This window comes from Odocoileus virginianus, chromosome 20 (genome assembly GCF_023699985.2).
Source record: "Odocoileus virginianus isolate 20LAN1187 ecotype Illinois chromosome 20, Ovbor_1.2, whole genome shotgun sequence".
NCBI lineage: Eukaryota > Metazoa > Chordata > Mammalia > Artiodactyla > Cervidae > Odocoileus > Odocoileus virginianus.
The window spans coordinates 44,816,903-44,836,758 of NC_069693.1; the positions used below are offsets into that span (position 1 = coordinate 44,816,903).

General features: G+C 40.0%; 1 protein-coding gene and 1 long non-coding RNA gene across 4 annotated transcripts in view; one reads left to right on the plus strand and one right to left on the minus strand.

Moving 5' to 3' along the window:
• Window positions 1–14,278, minus strand: part of LOC139029929 (uncharacterized) — a 30,089-nt gene extending 15,811 nt beyond the window's left edge. For all 3 annotated transcript variants that reach the window (XR_011482251.1, XR_011482250.1, XR_011482249.1), the window contains exon 1: window positions 13,989–14,278. This is a non-coding gene — a long non-coding RNA (uncharacterized lncRNA). The remainder of the gene's footprint in view (window positions 1–13,988) is intronic.
• Window positions 14,256–19,856, plus strand: part of C20H16orf87 (chromosome 20 C16orf87 homolog) — a 33,590-nt gene continuing 27,989 nt past the window's right edge. Inside the window, exons 1-2 of the mRNA XM_070451358.1 lie at window positions 14,256–14,500; window positions 19,398–19,494. Coding sequence (XP_070307459.1) covers window positions 14,435–14,500; window positions 19,398–19,494 — 163 coding nt within the window. The 5' untranslated portion in view covers window positions 14,256–14,434. The remainder of the gene's footprint in view (window positions 14,501–19,397; window positions 19,495–19,856) is intronic.

A 19,856-nucleotide genomic window follows, 5' to 3' on the forward strand; every position in this document is an offset into this window, starting at 1 on the left:
AGTGAAACTGTGGGGAAACAGGCACTGTCATACATTGCTTGTGAGAATACAAATTGTGCTAACACTTCTGAAGGGAGATTTGGCAATACCTAAAAAAATGTTACGAACAAAGCTAGTGGATGTGATGGAATTCCAGTTGAGCTATTTCAAATCCTGAAAGATGATGCTGTGAAAGTGCTGCACTCACTATGCCAGGAAATTTGGAAAATTCAGCAGTGGCCACAGGACTGGAAAAGGTCAGTTTTCATTCCAGTCCCAAAGAAAGGCAATCCCAAAGAATGCTGAAACTACTGCACAATTGCACTCATCTCGCACTCTAGTAAGCAATGCTCAAAATTCTCCAAGCCAGGCTTCAGCAATACGTGAACTGAGAACTTCCAAATGTTCAAGCTAGTTTTACAAAAGGCAGAGGAACCAGAGATCAAATGTCCAATATCCGCTGGATCATCAAAAAAGCAAGAGAGTTCCAGAAAAACATCTATTTCTGCTTTATTGACTACGCCAAAGCCTTCAACTGTGTGGATCACAATAAACTGTGGAAAATTCTGAAAGAGATGGGAATACCAGACCACCTGACCTGCCTCTTGAGAAATCTGTATGCAGGTCAGGAAGCAACAGTTAGAACTGGACATGGAACAACACACTGGTTCCAAATAGGAAAAGGAGGACGTCAAGGCTGTATATTGTCACCCTGCTTATTTAACTTATATGCAGAGTACATCATGAGAAACGCTGGGCTGGATGAAGCACAAGCTGGAATCAAGATTGCCGGGGGAAATATCAATAACCTCAGATATGCAGATGACACCACCCTTATGGCAGAGAGTGAAGAGGAACTAAAAAGCCTCTTGATGAAAGTGAAAGAGGAGAGTGAAAAAGTTGGCTTAAAGCTTAACATTCAGAATACTAAGATCATGGCATCTGCCAGGCTTCCCTGTCCTTCACCAACTCCCAGAGCTTGCTCAAACTCACGTCCATCGAGTCGGTAATGCCATCCAACCATCTCATCCTGTCAACCCCTTCTCTTCCTGCCTTCAATCTTTCCCAGTATCAAGGTCTTTTCCAATGAGTCAGTTCTTGGCAGTTCTTTCCAGAATACACAGTTAAGTAAAAAAAAATCAAGCATAATAGTATTTATAGTATACTACCTTTTATGTAAGAAAGGAGACATAAGACAATACATATATGTAGTTGTTAATTTGTCCAAAATCCATGCCAGCGGGGTTAAACCAGAAAATGAAGTGACTGGTAATCTATAGGGGTGTAAGGAAATAGAGAGATGGAACTGGGTAGTAGGAATGAGGAAGGAGTGACACTAAATAGGATGGGGAAGAAAAGAAACCAAATAATTATGGAAAACACTATCTTGAGTAGATACAGTAATGTTAAAGACATAAAAGAACCGTGGATTAATGCTGTTATCTAGTCAGTAAATGCATTTATCAAGGGGTGAGATTAGCAATTCTGTGCTTTGTGTATGTACTCAAACTGAACAAATAGGTAAATATGTTTTAGATAAGAACTGGGTTTTTCATAAGGAGAGGAAGAGGCTAAAATGAACTCTTTTGGGTTGGACTGGAATCTGAGCTATCACTATATGTGTCAGTTAGTATGCATACATATTTTTCCTAAGTGTTCAGTGTGAGGAACTAGAAGTGATGACACCTCAGCAGTAATGAAGAAACTTAGTATCCAATTTTTAAGTATGAGTCTTCAATAAAAGAAACCAGGGATCTTTAGAGAACAGGTCAATTACAGAACTAAGATGGGATAAAGGTAGCTGGAATATCTTTAGGTGTGCCAGATAATAAAAAAATGTTTTGCCTTTTTTTTAAAAAAAAGAAAGAAATGGGAGAATATTGCTGAAAGAACACAGGAGCCAAACTAAAAGAGTTCCTAATGGCCAAAGTTGGAACAGTTTGAGCAAAAGAAATAACGCTATCATTGAATTAATAAAGCAAATATCCATGAGCCCTACTGATATAAATTTTTAAGTGAGGGGAAAGGGACAGTTCTTCCTTCATAGTAGAACTTCAGTTTAATAACTGTGGGAGAACTGCAGGAAATAGAAAACCAGCATTAGCTAAACAGTAATTTTTGTTGCAGACAAGATGAACTGATAGGCAGTAAAATCAGTGAGTGAAAATTTGAGGAAAATAAAAGTTTTGTAATAGAATCTAAGTATGCAATTTTGTATATGTTCACTTTTCTTTGATGATTGAGTTTTTATTGTTTATTTTCTCTAGAGATGTGAACAATACCACGTCTTTGAAAGTTACAAATACTTTTTAAAATATAAATTTAAACTAGGACATAGTGAAGACATGGCAAGTAGAAATATCAATTCTGTCTTTGGGGAAGGCTGTGTTAGTATTGGATGTTAGTTTGAAAAATTTTGTTCTGGGGATCTGAGTCTGAAAAATGAGGCTTCGGGGAAACCCGAATCTGTTTTAAATGAAGATCAGTTGAGAGTTATGGTAGAAGCTAACCCCCAAACAGCAATTTGAAGTCTTGCAGCAGACCTAGGAGTTTCTGCTACAATAGTTTCTCGACACCTGGCTGCAATAGGAAAGGTAAAAAAAAATGGACAAGTGGGTAGGTACCACACCAGTTAATGGATGATCATAAACTCAGATGGTTAGAGATATTCTCATCGCTTAAGATTTGAAAGAACAGAGATGTATTTGGAGAGGATCATAAGCTTTGACAAAAAATGACATTGAAAGTGATCTGGATGATGGATGGATGTTGATGAAGTTTCCGAACATGTGTTCAAACTATGACTGTAATAAAAAAAGGTTCTGGTAATGGTATGGTGGTCTACAAAGACTGTTTCATTACTGCTTTTTAAGCCAGGTATAACTAATGGTAGCATCTTATTGCCAAAAAGTTGAAATTATATATCAAAAGTTTATCTAAAAGTACCCTATATTGGTTGGCAGACATGAACCTATATTTTTCCATGACATCTGACCACAGAAATCACAAACCACCATAGAGAAGTTAATTGAGCTAAGAAATCAACCGATTACTACCTTTTTGGAACCGATTTTGGAATCGATAACTGTCATTTGGAACTCTAAGAAACAAAACTTTCTCCAACTGAGAAGCAGTAATTGGAAGATTTGAATAAATATTAATAATGCTGAATTTTATAAATATAGCATGTACCATTTAATATTTGAGGAAACTTACCAGTTGGGGAAAGCAGTTAATGCTAACAGTGCATATTTTGGTTGAGTATGGCATTTTTTCTCCAAAATATTTAACATTTTCATTTAGCCCATAAAAAGGCAATTATCATGTGGTTCAACTTTATACCTTCCCAGACCCTGGCAGAACATGAATATGGAAAGAAACCTAAGGTGCTGGAAAACTACAAGCTGCCCCTGAGTTTTGGGCTTCTTCACTGGAGGAATGTGGAGCCCAGAGTGTATGTGTATGTGAAAGATGCTTAGGAGTCAGTCATGCAAAGGTCCGAGTAAAGTGGGTTCCAGAGAGGTGAGCTGCCTCATCAGAGGCTCTCCGAAAATATTTTTTCACTAAAGAAATGAAAGCATGTTTCTAATACTAAATGCCATGCACACTTGGCTCAGTGATGCTTTTGGATGATAATACTCATTCTGTCACACAGAGCCAGTCCTTTCATTCATACATTTTCCATTCTGATTTTACATGTTTTAAAATATAGGTGGCCTGTCAGAGACCATAGCTAATGGCCTTTTTATGATTTTGTAACTAGATTGCAGTTACTCTTTGTGGCATCCAGGGATTAAGTTGTGATAAAGATACTGGGATGGTCCTCTTCCTGCCTCTTTCCCTGCTGACAACCTGCTATGTCTAATCCATGAAGGAGAGGAGAGTTAAGTAATCTTGAAAGGTAAGAGGTGAGAGGACATCCTGGAATGAATCTTAACCTGGAGGGGAAGAGAGACACTGAAAGGGAGGGAAGGAGAGAAATGGAGGGAGAGATGGAATGGAAATTCCCTAAAGTAAAATTGACTATGATCCCAAGGATTAAGGACAATGGGATGTATTACTGCAGAAAGGAAAAAGCAGTGTTCTTTCCTTGGGGTAGGTGCAATCCTGCACCATGACACAAGGCTTGGTGAGAGAGCAAAGCACGCTTCCAGTCTTAATTTACTCCCTTTGCTGAATGCCCTGGTTGGGAGTCACATGCTCGTTGTACTGCTACATCTATGGGTTTATCAAGGAATCTACAGTTTCTGTGGACTCTTGCTTACTCCCAGACAGTGAAGCTTCTGATTTAGCTCAGACTGATGGGGTAAGAGGACTAAGACCAGAAGTGTGGGAAGGACTTTATTTCAAAGGCAGCACAGTTCAGTTCAGTTCAGTCACTCAGTCACGTCCGACTCTTTGCAACCCCATGGATTTGCAGCACACCAGGCTTCCCTGTCCATCACCAGCTCCCAGAGCTTGCTCAAACTCATGTCCATCAAGTCAATGAGTCGTGTCCAACCATCTTATCCTCTGCCATTCCCTTCTCCTGCCTTCAGTCTTTCCCAGGATCGGGGTCAGGGTAAGGCTAAATGGTAACAGGGTAAGAGGCAGTGGCTTGGCCATTGTGAAAGGAAGTGGTGTAAAGTTACTTACTCTGGACGGTAGTTGTTCTGTGGCCCACCCATACTTCCCTCAGCTCTCAGACCCCCTGTCAGATTTCCAGAGCTGGATGCTGAATTTTGGTCTAAACAATCAGTGGATGTCCTTGCCCAGCCCAGATGAGTGATCCTGGTATAGATAGGAAAACCAAACAGAAGCAGTGAAGTGTAATGAGACAGGAAAAGGAGCAAATATAGGATGGTGAGCTATCTGAGCCATCTTTCCTATCACTTTCAAGAAGGGATGTAGACCCGAGAGACAAAAATGGACCCTGTTGTTTGTGTGGGGACATGGATCCTGTTGTGCCGGAAACTGGTACTACTATTCATGTTTTTTGGTTATGTAATCCAGTACCCCTTTTTGTTTAAGCCATTTTGATTTGGATTTTTCGTTTGGCAAAAAAAAAAAAAAAAAAAAAAACATTCCTGACTGATAATGCTCCCTGAGCTTTACTTTATTTAACCATATCCTTTGCAGGATTTGGGGAGGAAGAGGAACATAATATAAGAATAGGCACAGAGTAGATGCCCAAAAAGTAGTATTTAATATTATGAGAGAAAAGGAAAAAGAAGGTGAAGCAAGGCATGGGACACCTCTGGAGGCCCCTCTGTGTCCAGGGCAGGCCAGTGGGCTGAGTTCAGTGCTTAGCGAAGCCTGGTACATGTCTTGAACTGTCCAGAGGTACCCAGCTATAAAAGAGGGCTGGTCTCTTGAGTTGCTTTGAGCCTGTGGCTTTCCTGCAGTGAGTGCTCCTTGATGCAGTGTGTTATTGGCTTCGTGGGAAGAAAAGAAAAGCTCTCTTTTGGGAGAAAGAGAGCATCTTCTTTGTCTATTATTTGATATTTCTTTTTTTTAAAAATCATGGACTGTTCCTTTTTGGAAATCCAGAGAATAGTGTTGTGAACAGAATCAACACAAAATGACTACATTTTCATCATTGTGATGATCATCTCTTTATTGCTTTGGAAAAGTAGGAACTACAGCTTTAAGCTTTTAACTTGTTAATCTAGGAGCTATATTACATTTTCAAGAAAAATGAGAAATTTTAAGGAAATCAAGCAGGCTCCCAAGCAGCCTAGTGTTCTCATTCTCCTTTCCCAGAAAAGAAAGAGAAGCTTTAAAGGGCTCCTTGGTAGAAACTTTGAGTATCAAAATAAAGGAATATAAATGGAGGCTGTTACACCCCACTTCTTCTTATCACCACCCCTCCCCGCCACCCCACCCCACAGCTTGGGTATACAAAGGGGTATAAAGAATGGTTTTGAGGGAATTCCCTGGTGGTCCAGTGGCTAAGACTCTGCACTTTCATTGCTGAGGCCCTGGGTTTGATCCCTAGTCAGGAAACTAAGATCCCACAAGCTGAGTAAGCTCAGCCAAAAAAAAGAAAACAAACAAACAAAAAACCCCACACATTTAAATGGCCATTTTGGTTTCTCAAGTGCATAATCCCTGTATTAAAATATTATAGTTCCTGCCTGGTCTAATTGCTTACTATGAGACTAGAGCACCTACAGTCACTTTAACAGCACACATAAAAGATCTTGAACAAAGTTAGAAGTAGCATGAAAGCCAGTGGAAATTGGATTCTCTAGCACCCATCTTCAATATGTCAGATTCTCTCTTCCTCTTTCTCTTGGTGCTTCAGCAACAATAGCTTCATTTCACTTCCTTTTACCTCAGTTAATTTGCCCATGCTGCTCTTTCTGGCTGAATATTTGCTATTCCTCTTTACCTCATTAACTCTACCTATCATGCACATTTCTTCCTTGATTAGTCCAGGAAGTCCTCCCTGATTACTCTACCCTACCATAGGTCAGATCTCCTTGTCAATGGCCTTAAAACCTCAGAATTGTACCTTCATAATTGTGATCACAGTAGTTATATATTTATTTGTATTATAGTATATGTTTGAGTGAGATTCACAACAGCAGGAATTTTATTTAACTCACAAGATTGTACTCCCATCAAGAGCACAAGGTCCAACATATAGCAGGTAACTAGTAGGTATTAAATGAAAAAGTGTCAGGGCCAGCATCATCCACTTTGCAGAAAACCCTTATTTTGTTATCAGTGTAAGAAATATGTTTGACAGCATATAATTGAAAACTTAATGAACAGTGGTTTAAAAAGTAGGTCTTGTTTCCTATAATTTATGAAAAATTTCAAAAATATTTAACTTTCACAGTGGACCCCAACTGTATGCCAACAGCCTAGATTGTACCATTAACATTTTACTATACTATATTTGCTTTACCACTTATCTACCCATGTAGTCATCTTTTTTAAAGGTATTTCAATGTAAGTTGCAGGTATTAGCACATTTCACCCTAAATACTTCAGCATACATATCATTACTTAGAGTTCAATATTTGCTTAAAGTTTTTTTGAGGTAAAATTTAAATTCAATGAAATGGTTAAATTTTAAGTGTATTTTGCAGTTCAGTTTGACAGATGCAAATACTTGTGTAACACAAACCCCTATTAAGATGCAGACTATTACCATCAGCCCAGGATGTTTATCTCATTTTATCCCTACTCTTATCCCCCAAGAGGGAAACACTGCTTTGATTTTTTTCCTACCATGTAATAGTTTTGCTGTTTTAGAATTGCATATAAATGGAATTTCAGGGTATGTTCTTTTGTGAAAGGCCTCTTATACTGAGCAAAATGTTTTTGAGATTTGTCCATTTTGTTGTATGTATCAGTAATTTGTTCCTTTTAAAAGCTGACTCATATTCCATTAAATGAATATACCACAATTTATCTATTTATATGCTTGATAGACATGTGTGTGTGTTTTTCCCTATTTTGGGTCTAATATGAATAAAACTGTTATGAATATTCTTGTACAAGTCTTCTTATGGATATATATTTTCATTTCTCCTGAATAAATACTTAGGAATGGAAATATGCATCATAGGCTATGCATATATTTGGTTTTCCTAGGCCTTTTTCTAAAGCAATGACAGTATTTTGTCACCCCTTTTGGGGCTTCCCTAGTGGCTTAGGGGTAAAGAATCTGCCTGCAATGCAGGAAAAGCGGTTTTGATCCCTGGGTCAGGAAGATCCTCTGGAGAAGGAAATGGCAACTCCAGTATTCTTGCCTGGGAAATCCCATGGACAGGGAGGCCTGGCGGGCTACAACCCATGGGGTCACAGAGTCCAACACAACTTAGCAACTGAGCATGCATGCACATAACTCTTTTTCTAACATTTCATGTTACTAGTTTTTCAGATTTTATTTATTCTGTTGAGTGACTCTTATTTTGAGCTAATTCCCCCCTTTCACATTATAGAGAATCAAGGGAGGCAGGTCACAACTGGGGTGCTACTCAACAATGAGCAACACAGGCACTTTCTAGTTTTCTTTTCATCCTTCTTAGTGGATTGATAATAATTCCATGCATAGCACCTAGGGTGCGTGTGTGCTAAATTGTTTCAATTGTGTGCGACTCATTGTGACCCTATGGACTATAGCCCAACAGGCTCTTCTATCCATGGGATTCTCCAGGCAAGAATACTGGAGTGGGCTGCCATGCCCTCAGCCAGGGGATCTTCCTAACCCAGGGATTGAACCCACATCTCTTACGTCTCCTGCATTGGAAGGCAGGTTTTTTAACTACTAGCACCACCTGTGGGGTGCAGCCTCTAAGATGGCTCCCAATGATCTCTGCATTTTTCTGGGCTGGACTTAGTGACTTGCTTCTAACAGAATACAGCAGAAGTGATGTGATGCCACTACTGAGATTAAGTTATAGTCATCCTAGGAGAAGCCAGTTGCCATGTTTCATGGCAGGTATGTGAAGAGCCCATGTGATGAGGGACTGGGGCTTGCCAACAATCAAACAAGTGAGCTTAAAAGTGGATCATGTATGGATGTGAGAGTTGGACTATGAAGAAAGCTGAGCCCTGAAGAATTGATGCTTTTGAACTGTGGTGTTGGAGAAGACTCTTGAGAGTCCCTTGGACTGCAAGGAGATCCAACCAGTCCATGCTAAAGGAGATCAGTCCTGGGTGTTCATTGGAAGGACTGATGTTGAAGCTGAAACTCCAATACTTTGGCCACTTGATGCGAAGAGCTGACTCATTGGAAAAGACCCTGATGCTGGGAAAGATTGAGGGCAGGAGGAGAAGGGAACCACAGAGGATGAGATGGTTGGATGGCATCACCGTCTCAACGGACATGAGTTTGGGTTAACTCCAGGAGTTGGTGATGGACAGGGAGGCCAGGCATGCTGCAGTTCATAGGGTTGCAAAGAGTCGGACACAACTGAATGACTGAACTGACTGAGAAGTGGAGCTCCCCACTGTTGAGCATTCAGATGAGATTGCAGAACATCTGCATTCCTGACTCACAGAAACAGATATGTTTTAAGCCACTAATTTTGGGGGTAATTTGTCATGTAACAATATAGAACCAATACTTCATTGTCTCATTGTCATAAGATGGCTGCTTTACCTATAAGGCCTCAAGTTCATGCTCCAGAGAGTAAGAAAAGTGTGAAAGGCAAAGGAAAAAGAGGTTTTTTTTGACAAGAATTGCTTCATTTTTATTAGGAACTCAGAGCCTTTCCAAAAATCCCACTCAGGGGACTTTGGTTTATATCTTATTGGCCAGCAATAACACCACATGACCCATTCCTACTTAGAAGATGGCTAGAGAGAAGCGGGGACGGATGGATAGAGTTTTCATCAGTCAACTGTCAGTGTCTGCCATGTTAAACACTTCAAAAAACCAACAGAGATAAAGACCTCCTTACCCACACAAACCAAGTGCCCTTTTGGGGAAAATGAAAGTGAAGCTGCTCAGTCGTGTCTGACTCTTTGCGACCCAATGGATTGTAGCCTACCAGGCTCCTCCGTCCATGGGATTTTCCAGGAAAGAATACTGGAGTGGGATGCCATTTCCTTCTCCAGGGGATCTTCCCTACCCAGGGATTGAAACCGGGTCTCCCGCATTATAGGCAGGCGCTTTACTGTCTGAGCCAAAAGGACCTCAGTTCAGTTCAGTTCAGTCGCTCAGTCGTGTCCAACTTCTTGCAACCCCATGAATTGCAGCACGCCAGGTCTCCCTGTCCATCACCAACTCCCGGAGCTTACTCAAACTCATGTCCATCGAGTCGGTGATGCCATCCAGCCATCTCATCCTCTGTCGTCCCCTTCTCCTCCTGCCCCCAATCCCTCCCAGCATCAGGGTCTTTTCCAATGAGTCAACTCTTCGCATCAAGTAGCCAAAGTATTGGAGTTTCAGCTTCAACATCAGTCCTTCCAATGAACACCCAGGACTGATCTTTAGGATGGACTGGTTGGATCTCCTTGCAGTCCAAGGGACTCTCAAGAGTCTTCTCCAACACCACAGTTCAAAAGCATCAATTTTTCGGCATTCAGCTTTCTTCACAGTCTAACTCTCACATCTATACATGATCACTGGAAAAACCATAGCCTTGACTAGATGGACCTTTGTTGGCAAAGTGATGTCTCTGCTTTTTAATATGCTATCTAAGTTGGTCATAACTTTCCTTCCAAGGAATAGGCTTCTTTTAATTTCATGACTGCAATCACCATGTGCAGTGATTTTGGAGCCCAAAAATATAAAGTCTGACACTGTTTCCACTGTTTCCCATCTATTTGCCATGAAGTGATGGGACCAGATACCATGATCTTAGTTTTCTGAATGTTGAGCTTTAAGCCAACTTTTTCACTCTCCTCTTTCACTTTCATCAAGAGGCTTTTTAGTTCCTCTTCACTCTCTGCCATAAGGGTGGTGTCATCTGCATGTATGAGGTTATTGATATTTCTCCTGGCAATCTTGATTCCAGCTTGTGCTTTATCCAGCCCAGTGTTTCTCATGATGTACTCTGCAAATGAGTTAAATAAGCAGGGTGACAATATACAGCCTTGAGGTACTCCTTTTTCTATTTGGAACCAGTCTGTTGTTCCATGTCCAGTTCAACAGGTTTCTCAGGAGACAGGTCAGATGGTCTGGTATTCCCATCTCCTTCAGAATTTTCCACAGTTTATTGTGATCCACACAGTCAAAGGCTTTGGCATAGTCAATAAAGCAGAAATAGATGTTTTTCTGGAACTCTCTTGCTTTTTTGATGATCCAGCGGATGTTGGACATTTGATCTCTGGTTCCTTTGCCTTTTCTAAAACCAGCTTGAACATCTGGAAGTTCACGGTTCACGTATTGCTGAAGCCTGACTTGGAGAATTTTGAGCACTACTTTACTAGCATGTGAGATGAGTGCAATTGTGCGGTAATTTGAGCATTCTTTGGGATTGCTTTTCTTTGGGATTGGAATGAAAACTGACCTTTTCCAGTCCGGTGGCCACAGCTGAGCCTTCCAAATTTGCTGGCATATTGAGTGCAGCACTTTCACAGCATCATCTTTCAGGATTTGAAATAGCTCAACTGGAATTCCATCACATCCACTAGCTCTGTTTGTAGTGATGCTTTCTAAGGCCCACTTGACTTCACATTCCAGGTTGTCAGGCTCTAGGTGAGTGATCACACCATCATGATTATCTGGGCCATGAAGATCTTTTTTGTACAGTTCTTCTGTGTATTCTTGCCACCTCTTCTTAATATCTTCTGCTTCTGTTAGGTCCATATCATTTCTGTCCTTTACCGAACCCATCTTTACATGAAATGTTCCCTCGTATGTCTAATTTTAATGAAGCGATCTCTGGTCTTTCCCATTCTGTTGTTTTCCTCTATTCCTTTGCATTGATCACTGAGGAAGTCTTTCTCCTTGCTATTCTTTGGAACTCTGCATTCAAATGGGAATATCTTTCCTTTTCTCCTTTGCTTTTCACTTCCCTTCTTTTCATAGCTATTTGTAAGGCCTCCTCAGACAGCCATTTTGCTATTTTTGCATTTCTTTTTCTTGGGGATCATCTTGATCCCTGTCTCCTGTACAGGGTCATGAACCTCCATCCACAGTTCATCAGGCAATCTGTCTATCAGATCTAGTCCCTTAAATCTATTTCTCACTTCCACTGTTTAATCATAAGGGATTTGACTTAGGTCATACCTGAATGGTCTAGTGGTTATCCCTACTCTCTTCAGTTTAAGTCTGAATTTGGCAATAAGGAGTTCATGATCTGAGCCACAGTCAGCTCCTGGTCTTGTTTTTGCTGACTGTATAGAGCTTCTCTATCTTTGGCTGCAAAGAATATAATCAATCTGATTTCGGTGTTGACCATCTGGTGATGTCCATGTGTAGAGTCTTCTCTTGTGTTGTTGGAAGAGGGTGTTTGCTATGACCAGTGTGTTCTCTTGGCAAAACTCTTTTAGCCTTTGCCCTGCTTCATTCTGTACTCCAAGACCAAATCTGCCTGTTACTTACTCCAGGTGTTTCTTGACTTCCTACTTTTGCATTCCAGTCCCCTATAATGAAAAGGACAATTTTTGGGGGTGTTAGTTCTAAAAGGTCTTGTGGGTCTTCATAGAACCGTTCAACTTCAGCTTCTTCAGTGTTACTGGTTGGGGCATAGGCTTGGATTACCGTGGTTCTGAATGGTTTGCCTTGGAAATGAACAGAGATCATTCTGTTGTTTTTGAGATTGCATCCAAGTACTGCATTTCAGACTCTTTTGTTGACTATGATGGCTACTCCATTTCTTCTAAGAAATGTTCTTCTAAACATTTTCATGTTTAGCCCCTTCATCTATTCAGACATTAGCTAAAATATTACTTCCTGAAGATATGCATTCCCTGACCACTCAAGCAAAAGTCATCTTCTAGTCATCCTCTAAAACAGTACCCTATTTTAATTTCCTACCTAGACTTATTACTAGCTGCTATTTTTCCTATATATTCCATATACATTCCTCTATATTCCATATTCCTATATATTCCATGATGACTATTCCATTTCTTCTAAGGGATTCCTGCCCACAGTAGTAGATATAATGGTCATGAAATTTTCAGGAAACTCCTCAAGGCCAGGATTACAGGACCTGGGTTCCCAATTCATGCCCTGCACCATTCTCCAAGGAAAACTGAAGTATCATCTTCCTCTGTTACTTCTATTCCTCTTTCTCTTTGCATTAGAAGTTTGAGAGTCATCCTGGAAATATCCATGGCCTCTGCTCTCCACCAACAAAATAGCTCCTTAAGCCTTACTAACACTATGGCCTTCATATTTTTAAAATTCCTCTCCTCTATTGTCCATCCTCTCCCCACGCCTCAGGTCTTAATACCTGAGGTGTTTCCTGGTCCAATCATTATCAATTTCAAATATAATCCTGTTAACTCCCCAAACTAAAACCTCTACTGCCCCACTACACTCAGGAAGAAGCCCACACTCCTTCCTATGGTAGCAGAGACCCTGTCTGCACAGCTGGATATGACCCACATTGCCAGTCTTAACTCTTTGTCTTGCACTTGGTGTACTCACAACATCAAGCTACCCCTGATTTCCTTAGGGATTCAATATTGGAGATAACTCTACAAGAAAGCCTTCTAGGAACAACTCCTTTGATAATGTGTCAGCTGACCTTCTCAGTAGCAGTGTACAGATCCTTTTCTCTTTTGCCGGGGTGGAGGAGTCAGGGGGTGGTGAGGGGTTGGCCTATGTCATATTAAGTTAACCTAGTAGGCAATTCACATTAATACAATACTATATGGAATATGTCTCCCTCCTCTTCCTGCCCTCCACTTCCTTTTCTAGTCTCTTATGTTAATGTAACCATAAATATATTTTCATATTATTTGACACAATCTTAAACAAGGTGTAGTGTACTTTGCTTTTCCAATTAATACTATTTTAGAGATCATTATATCACTTCATATAGAACTATCATTCTTTTGAAAAACTGCAATGATAATTACGATGTATGCATACCTAAATTTTCTCAAGCAATTTGTTGGTGGACACCTGGGCTGTTTCTGATCAAGCTGTGCTGCGAAGTGCAACATCTTTACACAAATGCATTTGAGCACCGCTGGAGAATATATTTCAAATTCTTAGGGAGACTATCTTTTCAAATTCTTAGGGATGGGATTGCAAGATTAAAGGCGAGGTGAATTTTAAATTTTGATATTGTAGTCAACCGAATTACTCCTCTCAACAACTCATTTCCCTGTATTCGAATGTTAGGCCCTCTATACCTCTAGACTACGTGTTTGAGGACAGGCACCTCCCAGGATTCAAACCTGTCTGGCAGATTTGGCCCTCAATACATATTTGACTTAACGAATCTCATACCTCCCGGTGCAGAGCCTAAGGCTGGCATCTAGCAGACTCATTAGTTGTCTATTATAATTTCTCAATGATTAGACTTGCTAACATTTACTGAAGTCTATCAAACGTTGGTATCTGTGCGAAAAGTCGAACCTCCCACCTGCTTTTTCACTCTCACCTTCTTCCTCCGGGGAAGGGGGCGTGCTCAGCACCACGACCCGCCCCTTCTGTGCTTTCGTTGGTGGAGCCCGACGCCCGTTACTGTCGAATCCCGGATAAGCCACGCCTCCACGCCGTTCATCCGGCCGAGAGAGGGCGTGTCCATTGTCCCGTCGGAAAATCCAGGCTGTGTCTTCTCGTGAGAATCGGGACCCGCTGGAGGACCGGAGCCGTGTGGGTGGAAGCGTGTTCCGCAGTTCCTTGGAGCCGGCGCACGCCGCGCCCCGCCTCCTCGGTCCGCAGGCTCTGCTCGAGTTCGCGGACGCGCGCGCGCGCACCCGTCAGAGCCTCGGTGTGGCCAGCGGGGATCGCGCGGGCAGAGGCTGGGCTGCTGAGGTACGAGGGGCGGAGTCCGAACCGCCGCCGCCGCCACTGCTGCTGCCGCCGCCGCCGCCTGAGAGAAGCATGTCTGCAACTCGAGCTAAGAAAGTGAAGATGGCCACCAAATCGTGCCCCGAGTGTGACCAACAGGTGGGCGCCAGGAGCCGGGCACCGAACACGCGGGCCAGCGGAGCGGGTGCGCGCGGGCAGGCGGTCGTTGCCCGTAGCCGTTGGCTGTGGAGAGGCCGCCTCGCCGGGGTCCCGGCGGCCGAGCGAGTGGGCCAGCCCTCGGGCTCTGTGGCCACCGCGGGAGCCCCGAACCGGCCCGGCCGAGCCGAGGGATTGCCGGGGAAGCGCCCGGAGCCGCGGCCCGGCCGGTGTCCACCTGGCGGCGGTCAGACGGGCGAACGTCTTGCCCTGTGGCTGGGCTGCGTGAGAGGGGGCGTGGGTTTATCCTGAGCAGACGGGGCGACCTGTCCGGAGCCTCCCCGAGTCGCCTGTCTGGCTCCGGTGACAGCGGCAGGAGTGTGGGGCAGCGGCCCAAGTGGACGAGAAAGGACCCCCAGCCCCCTGCTGCCCCGACGAGAGTGCCTGATGTGCAAACTCCCAAGTCAGGGCTCCTGGCTCCCAAATCCCCCTCCTGCCAGTCAGGGTTGCTTTGTTTCCATTTCAGATGTGTACGGTGGAGCCCCAAACTGTCCCCCCGCCACCTGGGCGGATGCTTAAATGTGACAGTAAGGCCCACAGTGTAATAGTTCTAAGTTTTGGCGAAATATGGAGTTTTTTTTTCTCTTAAAATATATTATTTTTGCCGTAAATAATCGTGAATCCTTTCTCTACATTGTTTTAAATGGAATATAATTGAATTACGTCCCCACTGAAGCCCTTGCTTTCTGGGCTCTCCTCACGTTCCCCTACCCGCCGCGGTATCCACTGTTAAAAATTTAGGATTTCTGCTTCCAGATCTTCTAAAAAATATGTATGTGGTTTTATGAATTTTAAATGACTGCTTTCCACACAGAATTAATGGTGTAATGTTTTAAATCTCATTTACTCTTTTAGTTTAAGAAAGCCTCATTTTTCACCCGTTCCTCCAAAACCTTATAATCTAATGAGTTAAAACTCTCAGTTAAAGCGTTAGTAAGGGCCCTTGTTTCACGCCAACATGCTGATCTGGGTGTGTTTTTTCCTTTTCCACTGGGAGAATTTTTTCAAAATGACTACCTCTCTCCTCCCCCTTTCTTTTTCTTTCTTTCTTTTTTAAATGAGGAGTAATTTGAAATGGCTGAAGATTTTTTTAATAAGCTGATTATAGAGCATTCTTTAAGGAGCAAACTTAAAGATTGAGCAAATCTTTCAACAGAAAATGTTACATGTTTTATTCAGTATATTTTATGGGCAATGGTAGATGTACTGATTAGAGGAAGACTGCAAGGAAAATTATGGTTTATTGATTTTATTAATTTATTGAATATGCATTTTCAAAGCAGTTTAGCTATGTTTTCCAAACCAAAGTTAAATTTCCATTCTTACCATTGAACTGAATTTGTAAAATTCTGAAAAAATTGGACTTCTTTATTTAAGTCTCCTTGTCGAAGATTATTTCAATATTTAAATCATTTCCATTTGCTCCAATTAATTGTGCAGAAATCTAAGGTTTACATGGTATGCATTATGCATTCCAGTGTCTATAGGGCATCAATTAGTGGTAATCATGACCTTGCAGTACCTGGCATAAAGTAACCTTAACCTGTTTTGAATATCCTGGTTGAAGAAAGAGGAAAGGATTGTAAACTTGTAGGAGTCTTTGTATCTGTTCATCAAAACATGATCAGCATTTTATTTGGAAATACCGTATTTCATTTTGTTTGTTAACACACACAACCCCTCTTCTAGCTCCCATAACAAAATACTGTAGATTGGGTAGCTCAAACAGCAGTAATTTATTTTGTCACAGTTCTGGAGGCTGGAAGCCCCAAGATCCTGGCAGAAAAGAGAGCTTTCTGATAGCTTTTCAAAGGACACTAATGCCATCATGAGGGCCCCACCCTCATGAACTCATCTAACCCTAGTTATCTCATCTCCAAAACCATTACATTGAGGAGTTGGGGCTTTAACAGATGAATTTATTGCTGGGATGTTTTTGGCGGGGTGGGGACACAATTCATTGCATAGCAAGCTACAACATAATTTAAAATGTTAGTTTATGTTGTCCTTTATTCTCAATACTTAAGATAACGTAAATGATGACTAATTCAAACTTTTGGTAATTCTTAAAAGCAATTTGTCTTCTACTAACTCAATCGAAGAAAATAATAGATTAATTTTAGCTTTCTAATTATTTGAAAGTACAGATTTCTTATAAATGAGAAAAATTATGACCCCAAAAGCCATTTTAAAAAAACTTAAAAAAAAATTACTGCTGTTATTCTAAGTTGCCTGGTTAACATTAAATTACAATTTAGATACAGTTTATAAGCATAAATGTAAAATCTTTAAAGTTTGAGGAAGTTGCCTCAGCTGAGTAGATTTGCACATGTTCTGTATGTGTAAGTTTAAAAACAGGTACAGAGATCAGTAAACAAGAAAGACCTAGATTTTCAGTTGCTTTATAACATCCCCTTTTACATGCCTCTATTGAAAATATAGTTCTGAAACATCTAAACCACAATACTTTTCATTTTCAACTGGTTTCACATCCACTAATTCAAATTACTGGAGCCATTTTGAGTATAGTAGTAGTCAAGATCCTTTTTATTTTTCTGGTGTCTTTGGTGTATGTTTCTGTTTTTGCCTTTTTGTTTTCTTCTTTATTGGATCAGCTTTTCCCCCTTGTTTTGAAAAAAGTTTTAGAAAATTTTATGTGACCTTTAGCAAATGTGTCTGCTATAGGTAACTTTCCCCTTAGCAACAAAGAATATAAATGTATTCTCCATAAAGTAGTTATTTTTTGAGTTTTTTTTAAATCAGTGAAACAATATAGGGCCAGGATTTTGTTTTTTGCAGTTTTTTTTAAAGCTTGTCTTACTTGTAAAACATGTGCAAACAATCCAAATACCTGTTTTTCAAGGAATAAATTGATTCACAAGCCATCAGTAAGCAAAACTTTGAATTTTTTTCTTCCATTTTAAAATCCTGAAAGTATAGCATTAGAACTTTCATTACTATTGTTTTTGGCATTACAACTGAAATTTAAAGGAAGTTTAGATTTAAAAAAAAAATCTAAATTATACAATAATTTGAAGAGACTAATATTACTGAAGTTGGCCACCCTGCTTAATAATTCTTTTTACAGAATCTGTATTGTGGTGGTGGTTAGTTGGCTTTTTTCCAGGGTTGGTGTGAGGGAAAGGAACTTTCCATTTTCAAAAGGCCTTTAGGGTGATTTAGCTCAGGCACCTAAATGTTCCTTCCACATAAGATGCTTTCATTAAGGAATGTAAATCAGCCTATCGATTGCGTTAGTCATCCGAAAGCCAAATGTTACATTTCTGATCTAACTGTAGCACTGTTATTTCTGGATTGGGTTGATGTATTTTTTGTGTATAAGACACAGAATTAAATTTCAATTTGTTGAGTTTCAGTAGCTGAAAGAAAATGGCTGTTGAGTAGCAAAGGATCTGTTGAATAAGAACATCGTGTTCTGTTGTTTTTTGGGTAGCATTAACTTAAAACAATTTATATTACTGCGTATGCCCTTAATGATGTGTTTAAGTGTAAAGGAAATGAGTCAGTACCTTTGAGCTTGGTTTCTATGAAGATGTGAAATTTTAAAATGACAAAACTTATCTATTTTAGGCATATTTTTCACTAATAAGAAATGTAACATTGCATTTTCTGCTATTTTTTGAAAGAATCTCATTATATTCTTGATAAAGGGACCTGTTAGACATACTAGAGTTTATTTTTGATTATTTTGATTATTTTTGTAGGATTCATTGTTATTTTTCATGAATACACAACAGAGTTCTTTCTTTAGTGTTTTTACTGCAAAGAAAAGGAATTCTCCCCAAATTATGATTTAGCTTATTTAGATCAAATATTTATATTCTAGAATATGAGGCATTCTGTACATAAATGGATGAAAGCTTTATAATCATAATTAAACTTTTACAGCAAATGGAATTTATCTTACAAACCGGAATTGTGATTACTATTTTGTGAGTACTTTTTGTTGAGATTAATTTCTTGTTCTTAATGAATGTGTCCCCAGTCCAAGGAACATTAAGGTTAATATTGGTGAAACAATTGTAGAGGAAAATCTAAAACTTTTTTCAGTAATATTTGACTTTAAAAAAACATTTATATGAAATGGAGAAAGGAGCCTCTTGTAAAAATATTTTATAGATTTAGAAACAGAAGCCTGGAGAATTTAAGTGTTTTATCAAACTTCCTTCCTGGACCTGAGATTATAAAATCCTAGATCTCAACTCCTGCTTTGTCCTACATTCTCTGTTGTTTATATTGTACTTTTGCCCCTCAAACTGGTTGTTGTAAACTATTTTGTTTTCCTGTCAGTAGTAATTGGCATCTTACCCTCTCATGTTGGAACCTGGGTTGTTTTCATTTCTTTACCCTCTGAAATGTCTTACAGATCTACCTTTTCTCTATTTCTAATCTCCTTATTCCAGTGGGGCCCTCAAAATGTTATGCTGGGATTACTTTAATGACTTCCCAACCATGCCCTCCCCCCAATTTATTCTATTATCAAATGCTGTCAAACTAATATTTTAGGAAATGATACCTTTTTTCCAGTATATTTTCCTTGGCTCTGATCGATCCTGTTGTGGTATTCTGTTGTTCACTTAAATCAGCACACTTTTATCGTTTGTTTGCTTCGTGTTGTAATGCATTAGTAGAATGTGAAGATGTAGAGGACCCAATACCCATCTCATCATTTATTGTAAGGAGGTGGGGTTTAAATAAACCCATGATTCCTACTTCAGGTATCTTTATCATTTAGCTCAAGAAGCTAAATAAACACTAAGAAGTTTAACAACAGAAAAGTAGTAATAATAAATTGTGCTTTTTTTTTTTTTGTCTGTAGGTTCCTGTTGCATGTAAATCATGTCCCTGTGGTTACATATTTATTAGCAGAAAACTTTTAAATGCAAAACACCCAGAAAAATCACCATCTTCTACAGGTAATTGTGAGAGTTTACCATATTTTTAGCTTTTCAATGTAGAAACTTAAAATTAGTTTTTGTGAATTTACTATTCAATTTTTGTTGAATTTAAATAAAATCTATTGAAGTATGTGTTTGGTTTTTATTAGCTATTGGAAATAGGCTTTATGACATTAATATGCCATTCATTCTAATTTAAATGTTAATTCACCAATGCTGGTAAAGCTTGTGACAGATTTTCTATTTTTTGTTTTTGGAGGATGAAGAGCCATTGAAGGGCTTAGGGAGTGACCTAATCTGATTTAAGAAAAAATTTTTTTAATGTTTAATAAAGGTATAATTGACATCCAATAAATTGCACATATTTGAAGTGTATCTTT